Raw genomic sequence first — 17,760 nt, forward strand, 5'->3', positions numbered from 1 at the left:
TAGGCGCTCCCGAGCCTGCCCATTCGCGGTGTATTCTGGGGAATGTGGTTTGGTTCGAGCCGTCCGCCGTCCCCCCTCCCCCCAACCTCCGCTGATTGGCTTTGGACTTCAGCTGGCTGGCGGAGCTTTTACTGAGAAACTGCCAGCCCTGAAAGGTGTTCCGACCCCATAAGCCTCTCAGAGGGTGCGTGCCGGAGAGGCCCAGCTGCTTGGCAGGGCTGCTTTTCCTGGTGGGTCTCACGTGCCATCGTTAGCCTTTCCCTTCCCGGGCTCCTGAGTGCTGAAGGCAGAGGAAGGTGGTGGTTCCCGTTGCTATGGGATTAGAGCAGGACAGTCTTTAGGGTCCTTTGACCGTGGAGCATTTCCTGGAGATGACTGGTTGTTGTGAGGACCCTGCTGACATCTGGAGGAGGTTGTTGAATATTGGTTACAAGAGGAACACTTGGGGTTGTGGCTATGGTAGGGTATTTGTTAAGAGAGCTTCACTGAACCTGGGGGAAAGCTAACCCTACCACAACGCAACCTAAAATGGAAGAGGCTTCAGAAGTCACCAGGTTCATCGCCTGGCCCTCTACTGGTAGCCCCCTTAACAGTGTGCACTAGGTACCTCTTAATTCAGGAAGTAGACCGGTCATTGTATACAATTTTCAGTTTTTAGGAAGATTTTTGAGAGGAAATCTTATTTTAAATTCCATCCAAGAGTCCTAATAATTCAAGAATGCTTCCAGAGTATGTAGGACCCAATTATGTCACTTTAGGGAGCACACATCACTGAAGTTCTGGTGACATTTTAGAACCTGCCTTCTTTGTTGAGCAGAACACGGTAAAGCACGTGAAGGTAGTTGGAGTCCCCTAGGAATGGATAAATTCGTCATTCGAACACCCAGAATCCAGAATAGTCCTCAGAAGAAAGATCCTGGAGGAAAGATTTACAAGCAGGCCACCATTGAATCTCTGAAGGTGAGAGGGGATCCGGGAGTGGAGAAAATGCAAAGGACTGGGATGGCAAGGAGGTCTGGAGGAGCTCTACTGTGGAGGACCTATGAATTCCTTATTTCTGTGCTTCCTCCCCACCGTGCTCCTGACTGCTCCAAATTTGTTTCCCCCATACACTATCAATTTCTGGACCTTTGTTACACCCTTCTAATTACTTTAGCTTTGTGGTATGTTTCGCTAACCGGTAGGATATATCCTCTGAAATTATTCTTCTTTTGCAAGATGTTCTTGTCTATTAAATGGAATGTTCAAGTACCAAATATGATTTGTGTACCCTGTACAAACTCAGTAAGATTGGATGATGATACCACCCCTCATAGCATATTGACCGGAACTGTATCACGTGGCCTTCATAGCCACATCTGAGACTGAAAAAGAGACTGTTAAACTGGACTCTTTGCAGCCTCAAACTGTCTGACTTATGTTGGCAAGGAAGAGGCAAGGCGTCATGAATACAGTATAAACAACTAACAGTGAATCAATGAATGTAATGTAATTAATGGTAATTATTGCTTCACTTAATAGTGAAGGACAGGCGAGCCTGGAGTGCTGCAGTTCATGGGGTCGCAAAGAGTTGGACACGGTTTAGCGAGTGAACAACAAGTTACTTCACTAAAAACAAGCAGAAAACTGCTTGCAATTAGTTCCCTTTGTCATCTGGAACCTCTCCTTCTACATTACGGACTTTTTCTTTCTGATTTCCTTTATTGCTTCCTCTTTTCTCCATTAGACTGCTAATGTTTGTGCTCTGCAGAGCTTTGTCACATTTTATGTATTTGGCCAGGGTAATCTTATTCATCTTAAGGCTTGCCATGCTGATGACTGCCAAACTTGCACCTCTGGCCTAGGTCTCTGAAGAGAGGGGGATCAGGGGCTAGAGAAAAATTTACAAAGACTGTGATGGTGTGGAGGGCTTTCTGAGTACTTGACTTAAGTACCCCATTGGACTTTTAGATATACCACAGGTTTACCAGACCCAGATTAGAAAGCAATATAGGGAAGTGTAAACAAAGACCCTGGGTTCTGTTGGCCTATGTCAGAGTTTCTTCAAACAAACACTGTTGTCCTTTCGGGCAAGATAATTCTTCATCATTTGAAACTGTCCTGTGAGTTTTACAAAGTTGAGCATCTCAGGCCCTCAGACACTAAATGCCAGTAGCACCTCCCATTGTGATGACTGAAAATGCCCTCACGTATTTACAAATAGCTCTTAGTTGAGACCTACTAAGCTCAAGATGATCTTTAAAATCTCCCCGAGTTTTGAAGTTTTGTGAATTCCTAGAACACGTTCAAGTGTTTCAACTGTTTGGTCAGAGTATCCACAAATAATTGTAGACTGTATATTGTATATAGTCACTACTGTATGTAATTCTCAGAGACAGTGGTGCGCAGGACTGTGGTATCAGACTGTCTGGAAGGAAAAAAGGGATAGTAGTAATTGACCTACATGTACACTCAACATACAAACACCCAGATTCTAATATACCTTCACCTGTCCCTTCTGCCCTTGGTGTCCCCAGGTGGGCCCCAGTTGAGAATCACTGTGTGTGATGATGAGAATATGTCATGTGAAGATTGTGGAGTCAGAATAAACAACAGGCATATGAAGTAACATTCTCCTTCAATGCAGTGGCTTTTCTTCCAAACCTCCCGTATTTATTTTATCCATATGCCAAGTAACGGGGACTACAAATTTAGAAACCACCCTTCATTCTTCTTCTTTATATCCAGTTTTCAATTTTGTCTCCTAAAAATCCTTTCTGCCCTTACATCTCTCTCTCTGAATTTCAAAATCTTTTTGAATTTAGAGCAGTTCTGTGGTCTGTTAACTTTGTCTCCCTGACCTTGGCATCCCCTATCATTCCAACCTCCACACTTAAGTCAGAGAAATAAGGCTTAAAAAAAAAAAATCTACTCAGGTCACCTCCTTGCCAAAGGAAACCCTTCCCTCAGTGCTTTTAAACTACCTTTCGATAAAGACATTTCTTTGCGTGACCCCAAAGGCTCTCTGTGACCTGGCACCTGCCTGCGCTGCTGCTCTTCTTATTTACCTTCCGTCCAGTGCCAGCCACTCACAATTTCTCAAAGACGTGTTCTTTCATACCTCTACACCTTTGCATATGCTGTTCTGTTTTCCTTGAATGGCTTTTTGCTCTTGTCTTAGAGTCAGTATGGTGTGGTAATTAACACAGACTCTGGAGCCAAACTGCCTGTGTTAAAATTCCAGCTCTGCCACTTAAACGACCTGTGTGACCTTGGGCAAGTTAATCTCTCTGTGTCTTTCCTTATCTGTAAAATGGGATTAATAATAATATCTATTTAATAAATGAAGTATGAAGTGAACATCTTTATTTTATTTTATAATAATCTATATGGAATTCTCCATGCCAGAATACTGGAGTGAGTAGCCATTCGCTTCTCCAGGGCGTCTTCCCAATCCAGGGATCAAACCCAGATTACCCGCATTTCAGGCGGATTCTTTACCAGCTGAGCCACCAGAGAAGCTCAAATAAATAGATAAGCAACTAGGATATACTGTATAGCATAGGGAATTCTAACCATTATTTTATAATAACCTAAAATAAGCCTCTTATCCTTCTCCATCAGAGGGCAGACAGAATGAAAATCAATTTCACAGAAGACTAACCAATCTGATCACATGGACCACAGCCTTGTCTAACTCAGTGAAACTATGAGTCGTGCTGTGTAGGGCCACCCAAGATGGACAGCTGATGGTGGAGAGTTCTGACAAAATGTGGTCCACTGGAGAAGGGAATGGCAAACCACTTCAGTATTCCTGCCTTGAGAACCCCATGAACAGTATGAAAAGGCAAAAAGATAGGACACTGAGAGTTGAACTCTCCAGTACTGTAGGTGCCCAATATGCTACTGGAGGTCAGTGGAGAAATAACTCCAGAAAGAATGGAGAGATGGAGCCAAACCAAAAACAACACCCAGTTGTGAATGTGACTGGTGATGGAAGTAAAGTCTGATGCTGTAAAGAGCAATATTGCATAGGAACCTGGAATGTTAGGTCCATGAATCAAGGCAAATTGAAAGTGGGTCAAATAGGAGATGGCAAGAGTGAACATCAACATTTTAGGAATCAGCAAACTAAAATGGCCTGGGATGGGTGAATTTAACTCAGATGACCATTATATCTACTACCGTGGGCAAGAATCCCTTAGAAGAAATGGAGTAGCCATCAGTTCAGTTCAGTTCAGTCGCTCAGTCATGTCCGACTCTTTGCAACCCCATGAATTGCAGCACGCCAGGCCTCCCTGTCCATCACCATCTCCCGGAGTTCACTCAGACTCAATGTTCATCGAGTCCGTGATGCCATCCAGCCATCTCATCCTCTGTCATCCCCTTCTCCTCCTGCCCCCGATCCTTCCCAGCATCAGAGTCTTTTCCAGTGAGTCAACTCTTTGCATGAGGTGGCCAAAGTACTGGAGTTTCAGCTTTAGCATCATTCCTTCCAAAGAAATCCCAGGGCTGATCTCCTTCAGAATGGACTGGTTGGATCTCCTTGCAGTCCAAGGGACTCTCAAGAGTCTTCTCCAACACTACAGTTCAAAAGCATCAATTCTTCAGCGCTCAGCCTTCTTCATAGTCCAACTCTCACATCCATACATGACCACAGGAAAAACCATAGCCTTGACTAGATGGACCTTAGTCGGCAAAGTAATGTCTCTACTTTTGAATATGTTGTCTAGGTTGGTCATAACTTTTCTTCCAAGGAGTAAGCGTCTTTTAATTTCATGGTTGCAGTCACCATCTACAGTGATTTTGGAGCCCCCCAAAATAAAGTCTGACACTTTTTCCACTGTTTCCCCATCTATTTCCCGTGAAGCGATAGGACCGGATGCCATGATCTTCGTTTTCCGAATGTTGAGCTTTAAGCCAACTTTTTCGCTTTCCTCTTTCACTTTCCTCAAGAGGCTTTTTAGTTCCTCTTCACTTTCTACCACAAGGCTGGTGTCATCTGCATATCTGAGGTTATTGATATTTCTCCCGGCAATCTTGATTCCAACTTGTGTTTCTTCCAGTCCAGCGTTTCTCATGATGTACTCTGGATATAAGTTAAATAAGCAGGGTGACAATATACAGCCTTGACGTACTCCTTTTACAAAACAGTCTGAAATGCAGTACTTGGATGCAAACTCAAAAATGACAGAATGATCTCTGTTTGTTTCCAAGGCAAACCATTCAATATCACAGTAATCCAAGTCTGTGCCCTGACCAGTAATGCCTAAGAAGCTGAAGTTGAATGGTTCTATGAAGACCTACAACACCTTCTAGAACTAACACCCCAAAAAGATGTCCTTTTCATCATAGGGGAATGGAATGCACAGTAGGAAGTCAAGAGATACCTGGAGTAACAGGCAAATTTGGCCTTGGAGTACAAAACGAAGCAGGGCAAAGGCTAACCGATTTTTGCCAAGAGAATGCACTGGTCATAGCAAACACCCTCTTCCAGCAACACAAGAGAAGACTCTACACATGGACATCACCAGATGGTCAACACCAAAATCAGACTGATTATATTCTTTGCAGCCAAAGATGGGGAAGCTCTATACAGTCAGCAAAAACAAGACCGGAAGCTGACTATGGCTCAGATCATTAACTCCTTATTGCCAAATTCAGACTTAAATTGAAGAAAATAGGGAAAACCATTAGATCATTCAGGTATGACCTAAATCAAATCCTTTAGGATTATACAGTGGAAGTGACAAATAGATTCAAGGGATTAGATTCTGATAGATTGCCTGAAGAACTATGGACGGAGGTTCGTGACATTGTACAGGAGCCAGGGATTGAGACCATCCCCAAGAAAAAGAAATGCAAAAAGGCAAAATGGTTGTCTGAGAAAAGAAGAGAAGCGAAAGACAGGAGAAAAGGAAAGATAAACCCATTTGAATGCAGAGTCCCAAAGAATAGCAAGGAGAGACAAGAAAGCCTTCCTCAGTGATCAGTGCAAAGAAATAGAGGAAAACAATAGAATGGGAAACACTAGAGATCTTCAGCAATATGTGAACTGTGAACTTCCAGATGTTCAAGCTGGTTTTAGAAAAGGCAGAGGAACCAGAGATCAAATTGCCAACATCTTCTGGATCATGGAAAAAGCAAGAGAGTTCCAGAAAAACATCTATTTCTGCTTTATTGACTATGCCAAAGCCTTTCACTGTGTGGATCACAATAAACTGGAAAATTCTTCAAGAGATGGGAATAGCAGACCACCTGACCTGCCTCTTGAGAAACCTATATGCAGGTCAGGAAGCAACAGTTAGAACTGGACATGGAACAACAGACTGGTTCCAAATAGGAAAAGGAGTACGTCAAGGCTGTATATTGTCCCCCTGCTTATTTGACTTCTATGCAGAGTATATCATGAGAAACGCTGGGCTGGAAGAAGCACAAGCTGGAATCAAGATTGCTGGGAGAAATCTCAATAACCTCAGATATGCAGATGACACCACCCTTATGGCAGAAAGTGAAGAGGAACTAAAAAGCCTCTTGATGAAAGTGAAAGAGGAGAGTGAAAAAGTTGACTTAAAGCTCAACATTCAGAAAACGAAGATCATGGCATCTGGTCCCATCATTTCATGGGAAATAGATGGGGAAACAGTGTCAGACTTTATTTTGGGGGGCTCCAAAATCACTGCAGATGGTGACTGCAGCCATGAAATTAAAAGACACTTACTCCTTGGAAGAAAAGTTATGACCAACCTAGATAGCATATTCAAAAGCAGAGACATTACTTTGTCCACAGAGGTCTGTCAAGGCTATGGTTTTTCCTGTGGTCATGTATGAATGTAAGAGTTGGACCATAAAGAAAGCCGAGCCTGAAAGAATTGATGCTTTGAACTGTGGTGTTGGAGAAGGCTCTTGAGAGTCCCTTGGACTGCAAGGAGATCCAACCTGTCCATCCTAAAGGATATCAGTCCTGAATATTCAACTGAATATCATTCAGTTTCAGCTGAAGCTGAAACTCCAATACTTTGGCCACCTGATGGGAAGAGCTGACTCATTTGAATAGACCCTGATGCTAGGAAAGATTGAAGGCGCGAGGAGAGGGGGATGACAGAAGAAGAGATGGCTGGATGGTATCACCGGCTCGATGGACATGAATTTGAGTAAGCTCTGGCAGTTGGTGATGGACAGGGAAGCCTGGCATGCTGCAGTCCATGGGGTCACAAAGAGTCAGGTGCGACTGAACTGAAGTGAAAGTTGCTCAGTCATGTCCGACTCTGCAACCCCATGGACTATACAGTCCTTGGAATTCTCCAGGTCGGAATACCAGAGTCAATAGCCTTTCCCTTCTCCAAGGAATCTTCCCAACCCAGGTCTCCCACGTTGCAGAAAGATTCTTTACCAGCTGAACCACAACAGAAGCCCAAGGATACTTGAGTGGGTAGCCTATCCCTTCTCCAGCAGAGTTTTCCGATCCAAGAATCAAACCGGGGTCTCCTGGATTGCAGGTGGATTCTTTACCAACTGAGCTATCAGGGAAGCCCCATCTACTTAATAAGCTCGTTGCAAAGTTTGAATGTGTCAATATATGTAAAGTGGTTGGAGCAGAACCTGGCTAGTACTAAGTACTATGTAAGTATTTGTTATCAGCTACTTTATGAAATCCTTTGTCCCCGTGACCTAGTAAAGAGTCTCCTCTATTAGAAGGTCTTTCCTAGCCACCCTCTGTCCCCCAAATACAGAGCCAATATGACTCCCTTCTCTAAGCTATCCCTTTTCTTAACGTGCCCCATTAGCGCACTTCTTGTGCTTTGTAAAAGGTGTTTTTCTTTTTTTAATTCGAGGATAATTACTTTACAGTATTGTGATGGAAACGTGTTCCTTTCCATGCGTGTGTCCTGGTATACTCTCCGCATCTGGAAAGACTATGTCTTAATGTTTTTGTGGCCCCAGTAGCTGTCATGGGACTTGGCATATAGAAGGCCATGGTGCATTTTTCTGAACAACCAAATGAGCTAAAACTTTAAAAGCCTGGACTTGGCATATGAAACCCTTTCTCTTCTGTTCTGTCTGAGGTGCCATCTCCCCTTGTCTCTTATAGCTCCCCTTTAACAGGAATGCATTCCAGCCACGCCTCGTTTCTTGCTCTTCTTTTTCTTAGTTCCTCTCTTTCATGTCTCTAGGGCTTTGACTTGATGCTGATCCCCTTTCCTGCATCTTCTACAGAGTGAATTCCTACTCATTTGTCAACCCACTCAAGTGAATCTTAGATTATAAGCTTCATAAATACAGGGGCCTTGGACATTTTATTTACCTCTTACCCTTGGACCTAAGACAGTGTTCAGCACATATTAAGTGGTAAGTAAATACTTGTTAAAAAAGTGAATGCTGAAATGCTTTCTGGGGAGTTAATCTTTCCCTCTTTGATATTCTCTTAGCACTTGGTTCAAATATCTGTTTTAGCACTTACCTTACTGTATTGTAATTGCCTGATTACCTGTAGTTTCCCCAGTCTATCATGAACTATTAGGACTGGGACTGCAGTATCTTACTGTGTTCTGATTCTGCTCTAAGCCCTAACACAGGGCCTCTACACTGTATGTAAAAATTCATTGAGTAAACAATAATCATCATTATTTGGGGATGTTCTTGCTGGGTCTAGATAGTAAGCTACTCCACAAATGCTATTGTGAAACAGCTTTATACTCAGTTCTATGCTAGGCACTCTAAAGAACATAAGAAAATTTTAAGATAAAAGTATGTGAGCCTTTATGGGACTTCTTAGGACATCATAAGAAATTAAAAAGTAATGATACAAAGTCATATGTGCTCCATTACCAAATTGTTGTTTAGACAGTAAGGGTCAAGAGTTAGGAGAGAGCTCAGTGTCTGTTTTAGGGGTTAGACTCTTAAACAGATGGAAAGCTTTGGCTAGGTAGAGGGAAGTTAGTGATGCCTAGCCGTTCAGTAAGTTGTGCCTACTGTTCCCTTCCCTTTATGCATGCACGCATGCTTGCTTTCCTGTGTGCACAGTACGAATTAAAAACAAGTTAAATTTGAATTCTAGAGAGTTAGCTAGATCCACGTTTTGCCAAGTGACTCTTCCCACACACCATCATTATGTTTTAATGCTAAGAATTTGCTGAATGTTCAAGCCTCAATTTCCTTATCAGTAACATCAGAAATACTGTCTCACCTGCAGGGTTGTTATGAGGGCTAAATAAATAAATGCATGTTGAAAGGGCTAAGCATTGTGCCTGGCACAAAATAAAAACTAGTAAGTAGTTCTCTCTTTTCTTATATGGAAAAAAAAAGAGGCTGTGTAGTAAAGCTAGAGCTGAGAATGATGGTAGTGATGTGATGATAATAGTAATGATTACGGCTTACATTTATTGAGCCTGTTTCTATGGGCCAGGCATTGTGCTAAGTGCTTTACACATAATAACTCTAAATTCTAATAATAGCACTGTGAAATGGATGCTTTTATCATTTATATTTTACAGATTAAAAAAATCTAAGGCACAGAGAGATTAAGTAGCTTGTCCAGAGTCATGAAGCTGTCAGTGGTAGAGCTGGGATTTGAACTAGACAATCTGGTTCCACAGTCTGCCTCCTATTGGGAGAACTAAAAAAAGTTGGAGGTTTCTGAATGCCAGCAAAGGAGGTATAAAAATCTTGGGATATTAGGACCATTGTACTTCTGTTATCAGCATATTAGAAGTAATTTTGCCTTAGCCTTATCACATTCAATGAAAGTGCTACTCAATAGAGCTCATGTGGTGTGCATTTGAATAGTAAAGGTTAATTTGGTTAATCTCCTCTTACTCCCTAAGGGAAAGTGATTTCTTCTGTTGGTTGCAATAGGAGACTTTTTAAATTGAAAGAGTCTGAAATATGCCTATTATTTTAGGTTCTGCATTTAAGAATGCTCTGTAAGTCTTCACTCCCCTTGTAGGATTGACTAGCCAATATTGTCCCTGCCCCCACCAGTGGAATGGTGCCCATGTTATTGCTTATGAGCAAAGCAACTATAGGACCAAATGGGATTTTGGAAGCACCTTTTCTTTCTGGCAGTAACCATTCCACTACTCATAGTAGCTTTCCCATTGATATTTCATGTCCACTTCCCTTTTTTCCTCTAAATATTTCAGATAAGAACTTGCAGTATCTATTTTGGGGCTCATATTTGGACAGAAATAGAGAAACATTCTTTGTAAGTATGTGGAATTCTTCTCTGGAACTAATTGCTATATTTTTCTATTTTTGGTCTAATATCTCAGATCTGAAGACTACTATAGTTAGTCCTTGAGGGTAGAAATAACTATTCAGTTACATGTGCTGATCCCCTGGAGAAGGAAATGGCAACCCACTCCAGTACTCTTGCCTAGAAAATTCCACAGATGGAGGAGCCTGGTGGGCTACAGTCCATGGGGTCGCAAAGAGTTGGACATGACTAAGCAACTTCACTTCTTCTTGTATCTACTGTGCATTGGGGATAGAGAAATAAGAAATTGTTCTGGCCCTCAATGTGTTCATAGTCTAGTGGAGAAGACAGCCTTATTTGCAGAAAGCACATATGCAGTAATTGATGTCTTTGCAGATTCCATGGGAGTTTGGTTAAATGTGGTTGGAGAGAGGCAAGAAAGTCTTTGTATAGTAGTTGATTCTTTAATGTCTTTAAGAATAAACAGATGTTTATCGTGTGATTCAGGCAGAGAAAGAGCATCCCAGGCAGAGGATGTCAAATACTGTGATTGGTTTAGGCAGTTTCAAATTGTTTGATATATGTTGAGCCAATGGTGAGGCTGAAAAGGATGTCAAGAGCCAGGTCATGTAAGGCCTTTTATGCCATGCTAAAGAGCTTAAACGTCTCTAGTCCTGTATGTTGAAATAATCTGATGTGGAACCCCCAACCTCATTCCAGCCATGTAGAAATGCTCAGTAAAAAACCTCCAATACAGAAATTACCCTGGCAGTACAGCAATTAAGACTCTATTGTAGGGGCCCGGGTTTGATCCCTGATTAGGAACTAAGATCACGCATGCCACATTGTGCGACCAAAAAAAAAAAAAACCACCAGCAGAATGTCTCCAGAGCAGAGCTGAGCTTGAAAAGAAAAAAGAGAAACCCTCAGGTGCCAGGAAGAGAGAGGAAATCCAAATGCAGAGCTATAAGTGGGAGCTGAAGGCATACCTTAGAGATATTTCAGGGTTGGTTCCAGACCACTGCAATAAAGTGAATTTTTTTGGTTTCCCAGTTAATATAAAAGTTATGTTTGAACTATACTGTATAATCTGTTAAGTGTACAATGGTGTTATATTTAAAAACATGTACATACCTTAATTTAAAAATATTTTATTGCTAAAAAATGCTAACCATCATCTGAGCCTTCAGTAAGTTGGAATCTTTTTGCTGGGTCTTGCCTTTTGGAGGGTCTTGCCTAGATGTTGATGGCTGCTAACTGATGAGGATGGTGGTTGCTAAAGGTTAGGGTGGCTGTGGCAGTTTCTTAAAACAGTGAAGTTTGCCATATCAATTGACCCTTCCTTTCATGAATGATTCTCTATAGTGTGCAATGCTGTTTGATAGCATTCACTCACCGTAGAACTTTCAAAATTGAAGTCAATCCTACCAGACTCTGCTGCTGCTTTATCAGCTAAGTTTATGTGATATTCTACATCCTTCCTTGTCATTTCAAAAGACTTCACAGCATCTTCACCAGGAGTAGATTCCATCTCAAGAAACCTTCTTTGCTTATCCATAAGAAGTAACTCCTTATCTATTAAAGTTTAATCATGGGATTACAGCAATTCAGTCATATCCTCAGCTCCACTCATAATTCTAGTTCTCTTGCACTTTCCACCACATCTGCAGTTACTTCTTTCACTGAAGTTTAGAACCCCTCAAAGTCATTCATGAAGTTTGGAATCAACTTTTTCCAAACTCCAGTTAATGTTGATATTTTGACTTAATCTCATGAATCATGAATATTCTCAATTGCATCTGGAATGGTGAATTCTTTCCAGAAGATTTTCAATTTACTTTGCACCAGAAAAATCACTATCTATGGTAGCTACAGCCTTATGAAATGTATCTCTAATGTATATCTCTATGTATGTGTCCTAGAAATATATTTCTAGGACTTGAAAGTCAAAATTACTCCTTGCAACAGAATGGATGTTGTGTTAGCAGGCAGAAAAACAACATTAGTTTCATTGTACGTCTCTGTCAGAGCTCTTGAGTGAACAGGTTCATTAGTCAATGAGTAGTGATATTTTGAAAGGAATCTTTTTTTCTGAGTAGTGGGTCTTGACAGTGGGCCTAAACTATTCGGTAAGTCATGTTGTAAACAAGTATGCTGTCATCTAGGCTTTGTTACATTTATAGAGCCCAGGAAGAGTAATTTGCATAATTAAGGGCCCAAGGATTTTCAAAATGACGAGTGAGCATTGGCTTCTACTTTAAGTCGCCAGCTACATTAGTCCCTGAGAGTCAACCAGTCCTTTGAAACTTTGAAGTTAGGCATTGACTTCTCCTCTCTAGCTATGCAAGTTCTAGATGTCATCTCTTCCAGTATGAGACTATTCTATCTACATTGAGAATCTGTTGTTTAGTGTTCATTGATTATCTTAGATAGATCCTCTGGATAGCTTGCTGCAGCTTCTACCTTAGTACTTGCTGCTTCACTTTGCACTTGTATGTTATGGAAACAGCTTCTTCCCCTAAACCTCATCAACCAACCTCCGCTAGCTTCAGACTTTTCTTCGGCAGTTTCCTCACCTCTCAGCCTTCCTAGACTTGAAGAGCAGTAGGGCCTTGCTCCAGATTAGGCTTTGGCTTATGGGACTGTTGTAGTTAGTTTGATCTATGCAAACCACTCAAATGTTATCACATCAGCATTAAGTCTGTTCTGCTTTCTTATCATTTGTGTGTTCACTGGAGCAGCGCTTTTAATTTCCATCAGGAACTTTCCCCTTGAATTTATTACTTGGTTAACTATTTGATGCAGAACGCCTAGCTTTTGGCCTGTCTTGGTTTTCAACATATTTTCCTCACTAAGCTTAATCATTTCTAGCTTTTGACTTTAAGTGAGAGTCAAGCTGCTCTTCCTTTCACTTGAACACTTAGAGGCCATTGTAGGGCTGTTAATTAACCTAATTTCAATGTTGCGGGGTCTCGGGGAATAGGGAAGCCCGAGGAGCAGACAGAAATGGGGAAATGACTGGTTGGTGGAGCACTCAAAATGTTTTATTAGCTAAGTTTGCTGTCTTATATGGGCATGGTTTATGGCACCCCCCAAAACAATTAAAATAGTAACATCAAAGGTCATTGATCACAGGTCATAATAAATATAATAATAATGGAAAAAGTGTGAAATGTTGCAGGAATTATCTAAATATGACAGACACGAAGTGAGCACCTGTTGGAAAAAATAGTATCTGTAGGCTTGCTCGATGCAAGGTTGCCACAGACCTTCAATTTGTTAAAAAAAAAAAAAAAAAAAGCAATATCTGCAAAGTGCAGTAAAGTGAAGTGCAATAAAACAAGGTATACTTCTATATAGTTTTATGGAAACCAGGTACAGAGTTTGGGGGCTGGGATTTTAGGGCCAGTATGAGGATAGCAGATAAGGAGCTGGAAGTCAACATAGGGCTACCATATTTTTGAAAAATGAACTAGAAAAATTCCATCCACCAGTCTAAGGAATCAGCATGAAGACTGTATCATGTCAGGGTTTGGGTTAAAAAAAAGTTGACCCCATAATAAACTAGAACCTCACGCTTATTACCGTGTGTGTGTGTATTTAACTTCATACTATCTACAAAGCTGAAAAATTAACATAAAAACTGGTCCAGAACCAGGGAAATCCAAGGAGCTTGGCAAAGGCAAAGGTGAAATTTCCATGTTAAGACACTTCTAAGCCTAGAGTACATAGGATTCCCATGGAAAACATTAAAAATGTACTCATGGTCAAAACTTACAGTAAAATAAATTACCAGGAGGGAGAATGAGCAGGTAGATTTAAGTAGTAGAATTTCTACTCCAGGAAACATAGGTAACAGTCTGAAAGAGATCTTAAATGTGTTAAAAATATTCACAGAGATAAAGAAAGGAATAGAAATGGTAAGGATAGGATAGTATGAAAAAAAAGGGCAGATTTAGAGGGGAAAAAAACAGAATTTGTCCAGTGAAAAAGCATATTTGTTGACAAGTACATTGGACAGCTTAAAAGTAAAGTCATAGCTATGGAGAGAAATACTGAATTGAAAGCTGAAAAAAGTGAAAGTATTAATCACTCAGTCATGTCTGACTTTTTGCGACCCCATGGACTGTAGCCCGCCAAACTCCCCTGTCCATGAAATTCTCCAGGCAAGAATACTGGAGTAGCCATTCTCTTTTCCAGGGAATCTTCTCAACCCAGGGATTGAACCTGGGTCTCCTGCATTGCAGGTAGATTTTTTACCATCTAAGCTACCAGGGAAGCCCAAATTAAAAGCTGCTGCTGCTGCTGCTAAGTCACTTCAGTCGTGTCCGACTCTGTGCGACCCCATAGACAGCAGTCCACCAGGCTCCCCCGTCCCTGGGCTTCTCCAGGCAAGAACACTGGAGTGGGTTGCCATTTCCTTCTCCAGTGTGTGAAAGTGAAGTTGCTCAGTTGTGCCGGACTCTTAGCGACCCGAGGAAATCACTAGAATGCATCCCACAGAACTAGAAATATGGCAGAAAAGTTAAGAGACTTGAAGGACAGGCAGAGAGGCCATGTATGTTTTTAACAGGAGTTTCCCATAATGTAGAGACTTGGTATAGATTTCATTGAGCATCTTAAAAATTGTGGGGACAAACGCTGAAATGATAGAAATGGAGTGTGTAACTCCCAAGCCATGAAAGGAGGAGCAAGGCTAAAGAAAGCTCAGGCTGTGAGATGAGAGGCAAGAAAGGGAGAAGAAAGGCAAAGAGAAAGTGTGTCCGGTAACCGTCGGTAATGACGATAAATGCAAATGGATTAAACATGCCTATCAAAAAATAGAAATTTTCAGATTGGATGGGGAAGGAGGAGCAAAATAAAGCAGCCATAAGTTATTAAAGCATGACCCAGAAAAGTTGAAAGTGAAGGATAGAAGACATATGAGTATATAATAGGCAGGAGTTCACTGAAGCAGTGTTTATAATAGGAAAAATATGAGGGGGAGAAAATGCTAAATATGCATTAGGGGAATAGACTTTAATATTCTGAGACATTGTATATAAAAATAATGGAATAATATTCAATACTATCAAAACAGATCAACTGGGTTTATACACATCAGTATGGGTAAGTCAAACTATATTGAATGAGAAGTGCAAGTTGCATAATATGATATTTATGTCTACTTCCTACTGAAAATATCCCTTGCTGCTGCTGCTGCTGCTAAGTCACTTCAGTCGTGTCCGACTGTGCAACCCCATAGACGGCAGCCCACCAGGCTCCACTGTCCATGGGATTCTCCAGGCAAGAACACTGGAGTGGGTTGCCATTTCCTTCTCCAATGCATGAAAGTGAAAGTGAAGTCGCTCAGTCGTGTCCAATCTTCGCGACCCTGTGGACTCCTACCAGGCTTCTCTGTCCATGGCATTTTCCAAGCTAGAACACTGGAGTGGGTTGCCGTTGCCTTCTCGGAAAATATCCCTTACCTAGCTTCATTTATTTGTCTTTCATGCCATGTAACACCAATGTTATTTTATATTGTAACAGGTCATAGAAAAGCACTCTGTCTCAATTTTGGTTAGGGCTCCTAAGGACTGAAAACGAAGTGTGCATGTGTGCATGCCAAGTTGCTTCATTCATGTCTGACTCTTTGCAACCCCATGGACTGTAGTCTGCCGAGCTCCTATGTCCATGGGATTCTCCAGGCAAGAATACTGGAGTGGGTTGCCTTGCCCTCCTCTAGGGGATCTTCCTGACCCAGGGATCGAACCCATGTCTCTTACATCTCCTGCACTAGCAGGTGGGTTCTTTACTATTAGCGTCACCTGGGAAGCCTTGAGAACAAAACATTAGGTATAAAGTGGTGTTCCCCAAAGTTGTTCTAGACCACCTGCAGAACTTGTGAAGGCAGTATGTGAAGACCAGTTTTGGACTCCTGAACCTATCACCTATCTTAGGTAATAAGGAAAGTTGAAGGCAAAGAAAGAAAGGCATGAAAAGTCCTTTGGATAAAATGGGACAGCTGTGGTATTTTCTTTTGGAGAACTTGACCTCAGTTCCTGGAGTTGGTAGACAGAGACCAGACCTGTGCCAGGGAAAGTCTAAAACCAGAGGGTTTTTACTGATGCCACTGAAAGGGAAGTGGTTGCATTTGGAAGGCTGTTATGCTCAGAGTTTTTCAGGGCAAAGATGGGGGCATAGCCGAGAAAATACTGGTTAACCTGGAGTTGAATTAAAGGGGCTTGGTTCACAGGAACCCTTGGAAGGGTAATGGAACCCCTTCAGAGAATGTATGAAGCTGGTTGCCAGAAGCTAGAGACTTACGGTGGACCTGTATGTGGCTGGCTGGGAGAGACCTTGCCAGTGCTGTGGGAACACTACAGGTCAGAGCTCAACCCTGGGAGCCGCCATGGAACCACAGAAACAGCTCATGAGACAGCTTTTGACTATCTGCCAAGTCTAGAGAGTACTGAAAACTGGTGAGCATCACATCACACCACAACCAGAAGTAAGGCTTTTCCTGTCTGTTACTGTTCCTCCTTTTCCCAGTTTCAAACCTGGAAGGATCAGAGACTAAAGCAAACAAGCAGCTAGGGAAGGAGGAGAAGCAAAGGTGGGGAAATAGAGAAGTCCCCAGACATCCCCTTCTCCCAGCACAGGCAGCTATGCTAGACCCTGCCCAGGGGGGTAAATGAAGACTTTTGAGGGTTTCTTTTTATTGAATTATCACATGCATGTAGAAAAGTAGACAAATCATGAGTGTACATCTTAAAGATTTTCACAGAACACATTTGTGTCATCAGTATCCAGATCAAGAAACAGGACATGTACCAGAAGCCCCTGTGCCCCTTCCCAGACCCTAACTGGCCCACCACCCCAAGGTATAATGATACAAAACAAGAAACAAAAAATTTTTGTAATTATAAAAGCAACTTTATTTTTTGTCTCCCAGTTTATTTTTTAAAATTATTAGTGGAAATAATTTTAAATGCAACATAGTACAAAGACATTCCTCATCCCTTTCACCTGGATTCCTTGTTAATATTTTACACTTAATGGAAAGATTCGTGTCAACTTTAAGATGGTAGTTTTTTCTAGAAATGGAAGGAAGGGATTAAGGGGTGAAGGGTGTAAGGAGACTTGAACTTTACAGTGTTTTATTGTTTTATGTGAAATGGCAAAATGTAACTTTTTCATTATAAGCGGTGAGTAGCTAACTTTTTGTGTTTGAAGTTTTAAAAATTCTTCATACAAGAGACGGTTTGAGTTTTACAATCTAGGAAGTAGGGAGCTGTTGAAGTGTGCTTTTTATTGTTGAAATAACTATGTCTTTCTGACTTCTCTGCTGTCTGTCCTCCGCTATGGATTAAGACACTTAAGTGAGCTATAGGGTTGGTTCACCTCAGCATCGTTTTTCTTTTCTTGTCCTCCTTTTTGCCTTTCAATGCTAAGTGCCAGTGGTGTCTGACGTGGTAAGATTAAAACTTGCACTTTTCCTAATAGATGTAACTCTCTTCCTGATTTGCAGTAAGCAGGGGCTGCTTTTAAGCAATTACCCATCATTTGGGGCCATCATACATACTGTGCTTTGGTTCAGGTCATAA

At 41.6% G+C, this 17,760-nt stretch overlaps 1 protein-coding gene across 2 annotated transcripts in view; it reads left to right on the forward strand.

Moving 5' to 3' along the window:
* TCEANC2 (transcription elongation factor A N-terminal and central domain containing 2) overlaps positions 1–17,760 on the forward strand; it is a 47,867-nt gene that overhangs the window by 4,141 nt on the left and 25,966 nt on the right. The window contains exons 1-2 of one of the 2 annotated variants that reach the window (XM_005678376.3): positions 79–230; positions 818–960. In XM_005678376.3, coding sequence (XP_005678433.2) covers positions 859–960 — 102 coding nt within the window. In that variant the 5' untranslated portion in view covers positions 79–230; positions 818–858. Of the gene's footprint in view, positions 1–78; positions 231–817; positions 961–17,760 lie in introns of those variants that run through there. The other variant, XM_005678377.3, reaches the window with a different exon arrangement.

Source organism: Capra hircus, chromosome 3 (assembly GCF_001704415.2).
Source record: "Capra hircus breed San Clemente chromosome 3, ASM170441v1, whole genome shotgun sequence".
In the NCBI taxonomy this organism is placed as follows: Eukaryota; Metazoa; Chordata; class Mammalia; order Artiodactyla; family Bovidae; genus Capra; species Capra hircus.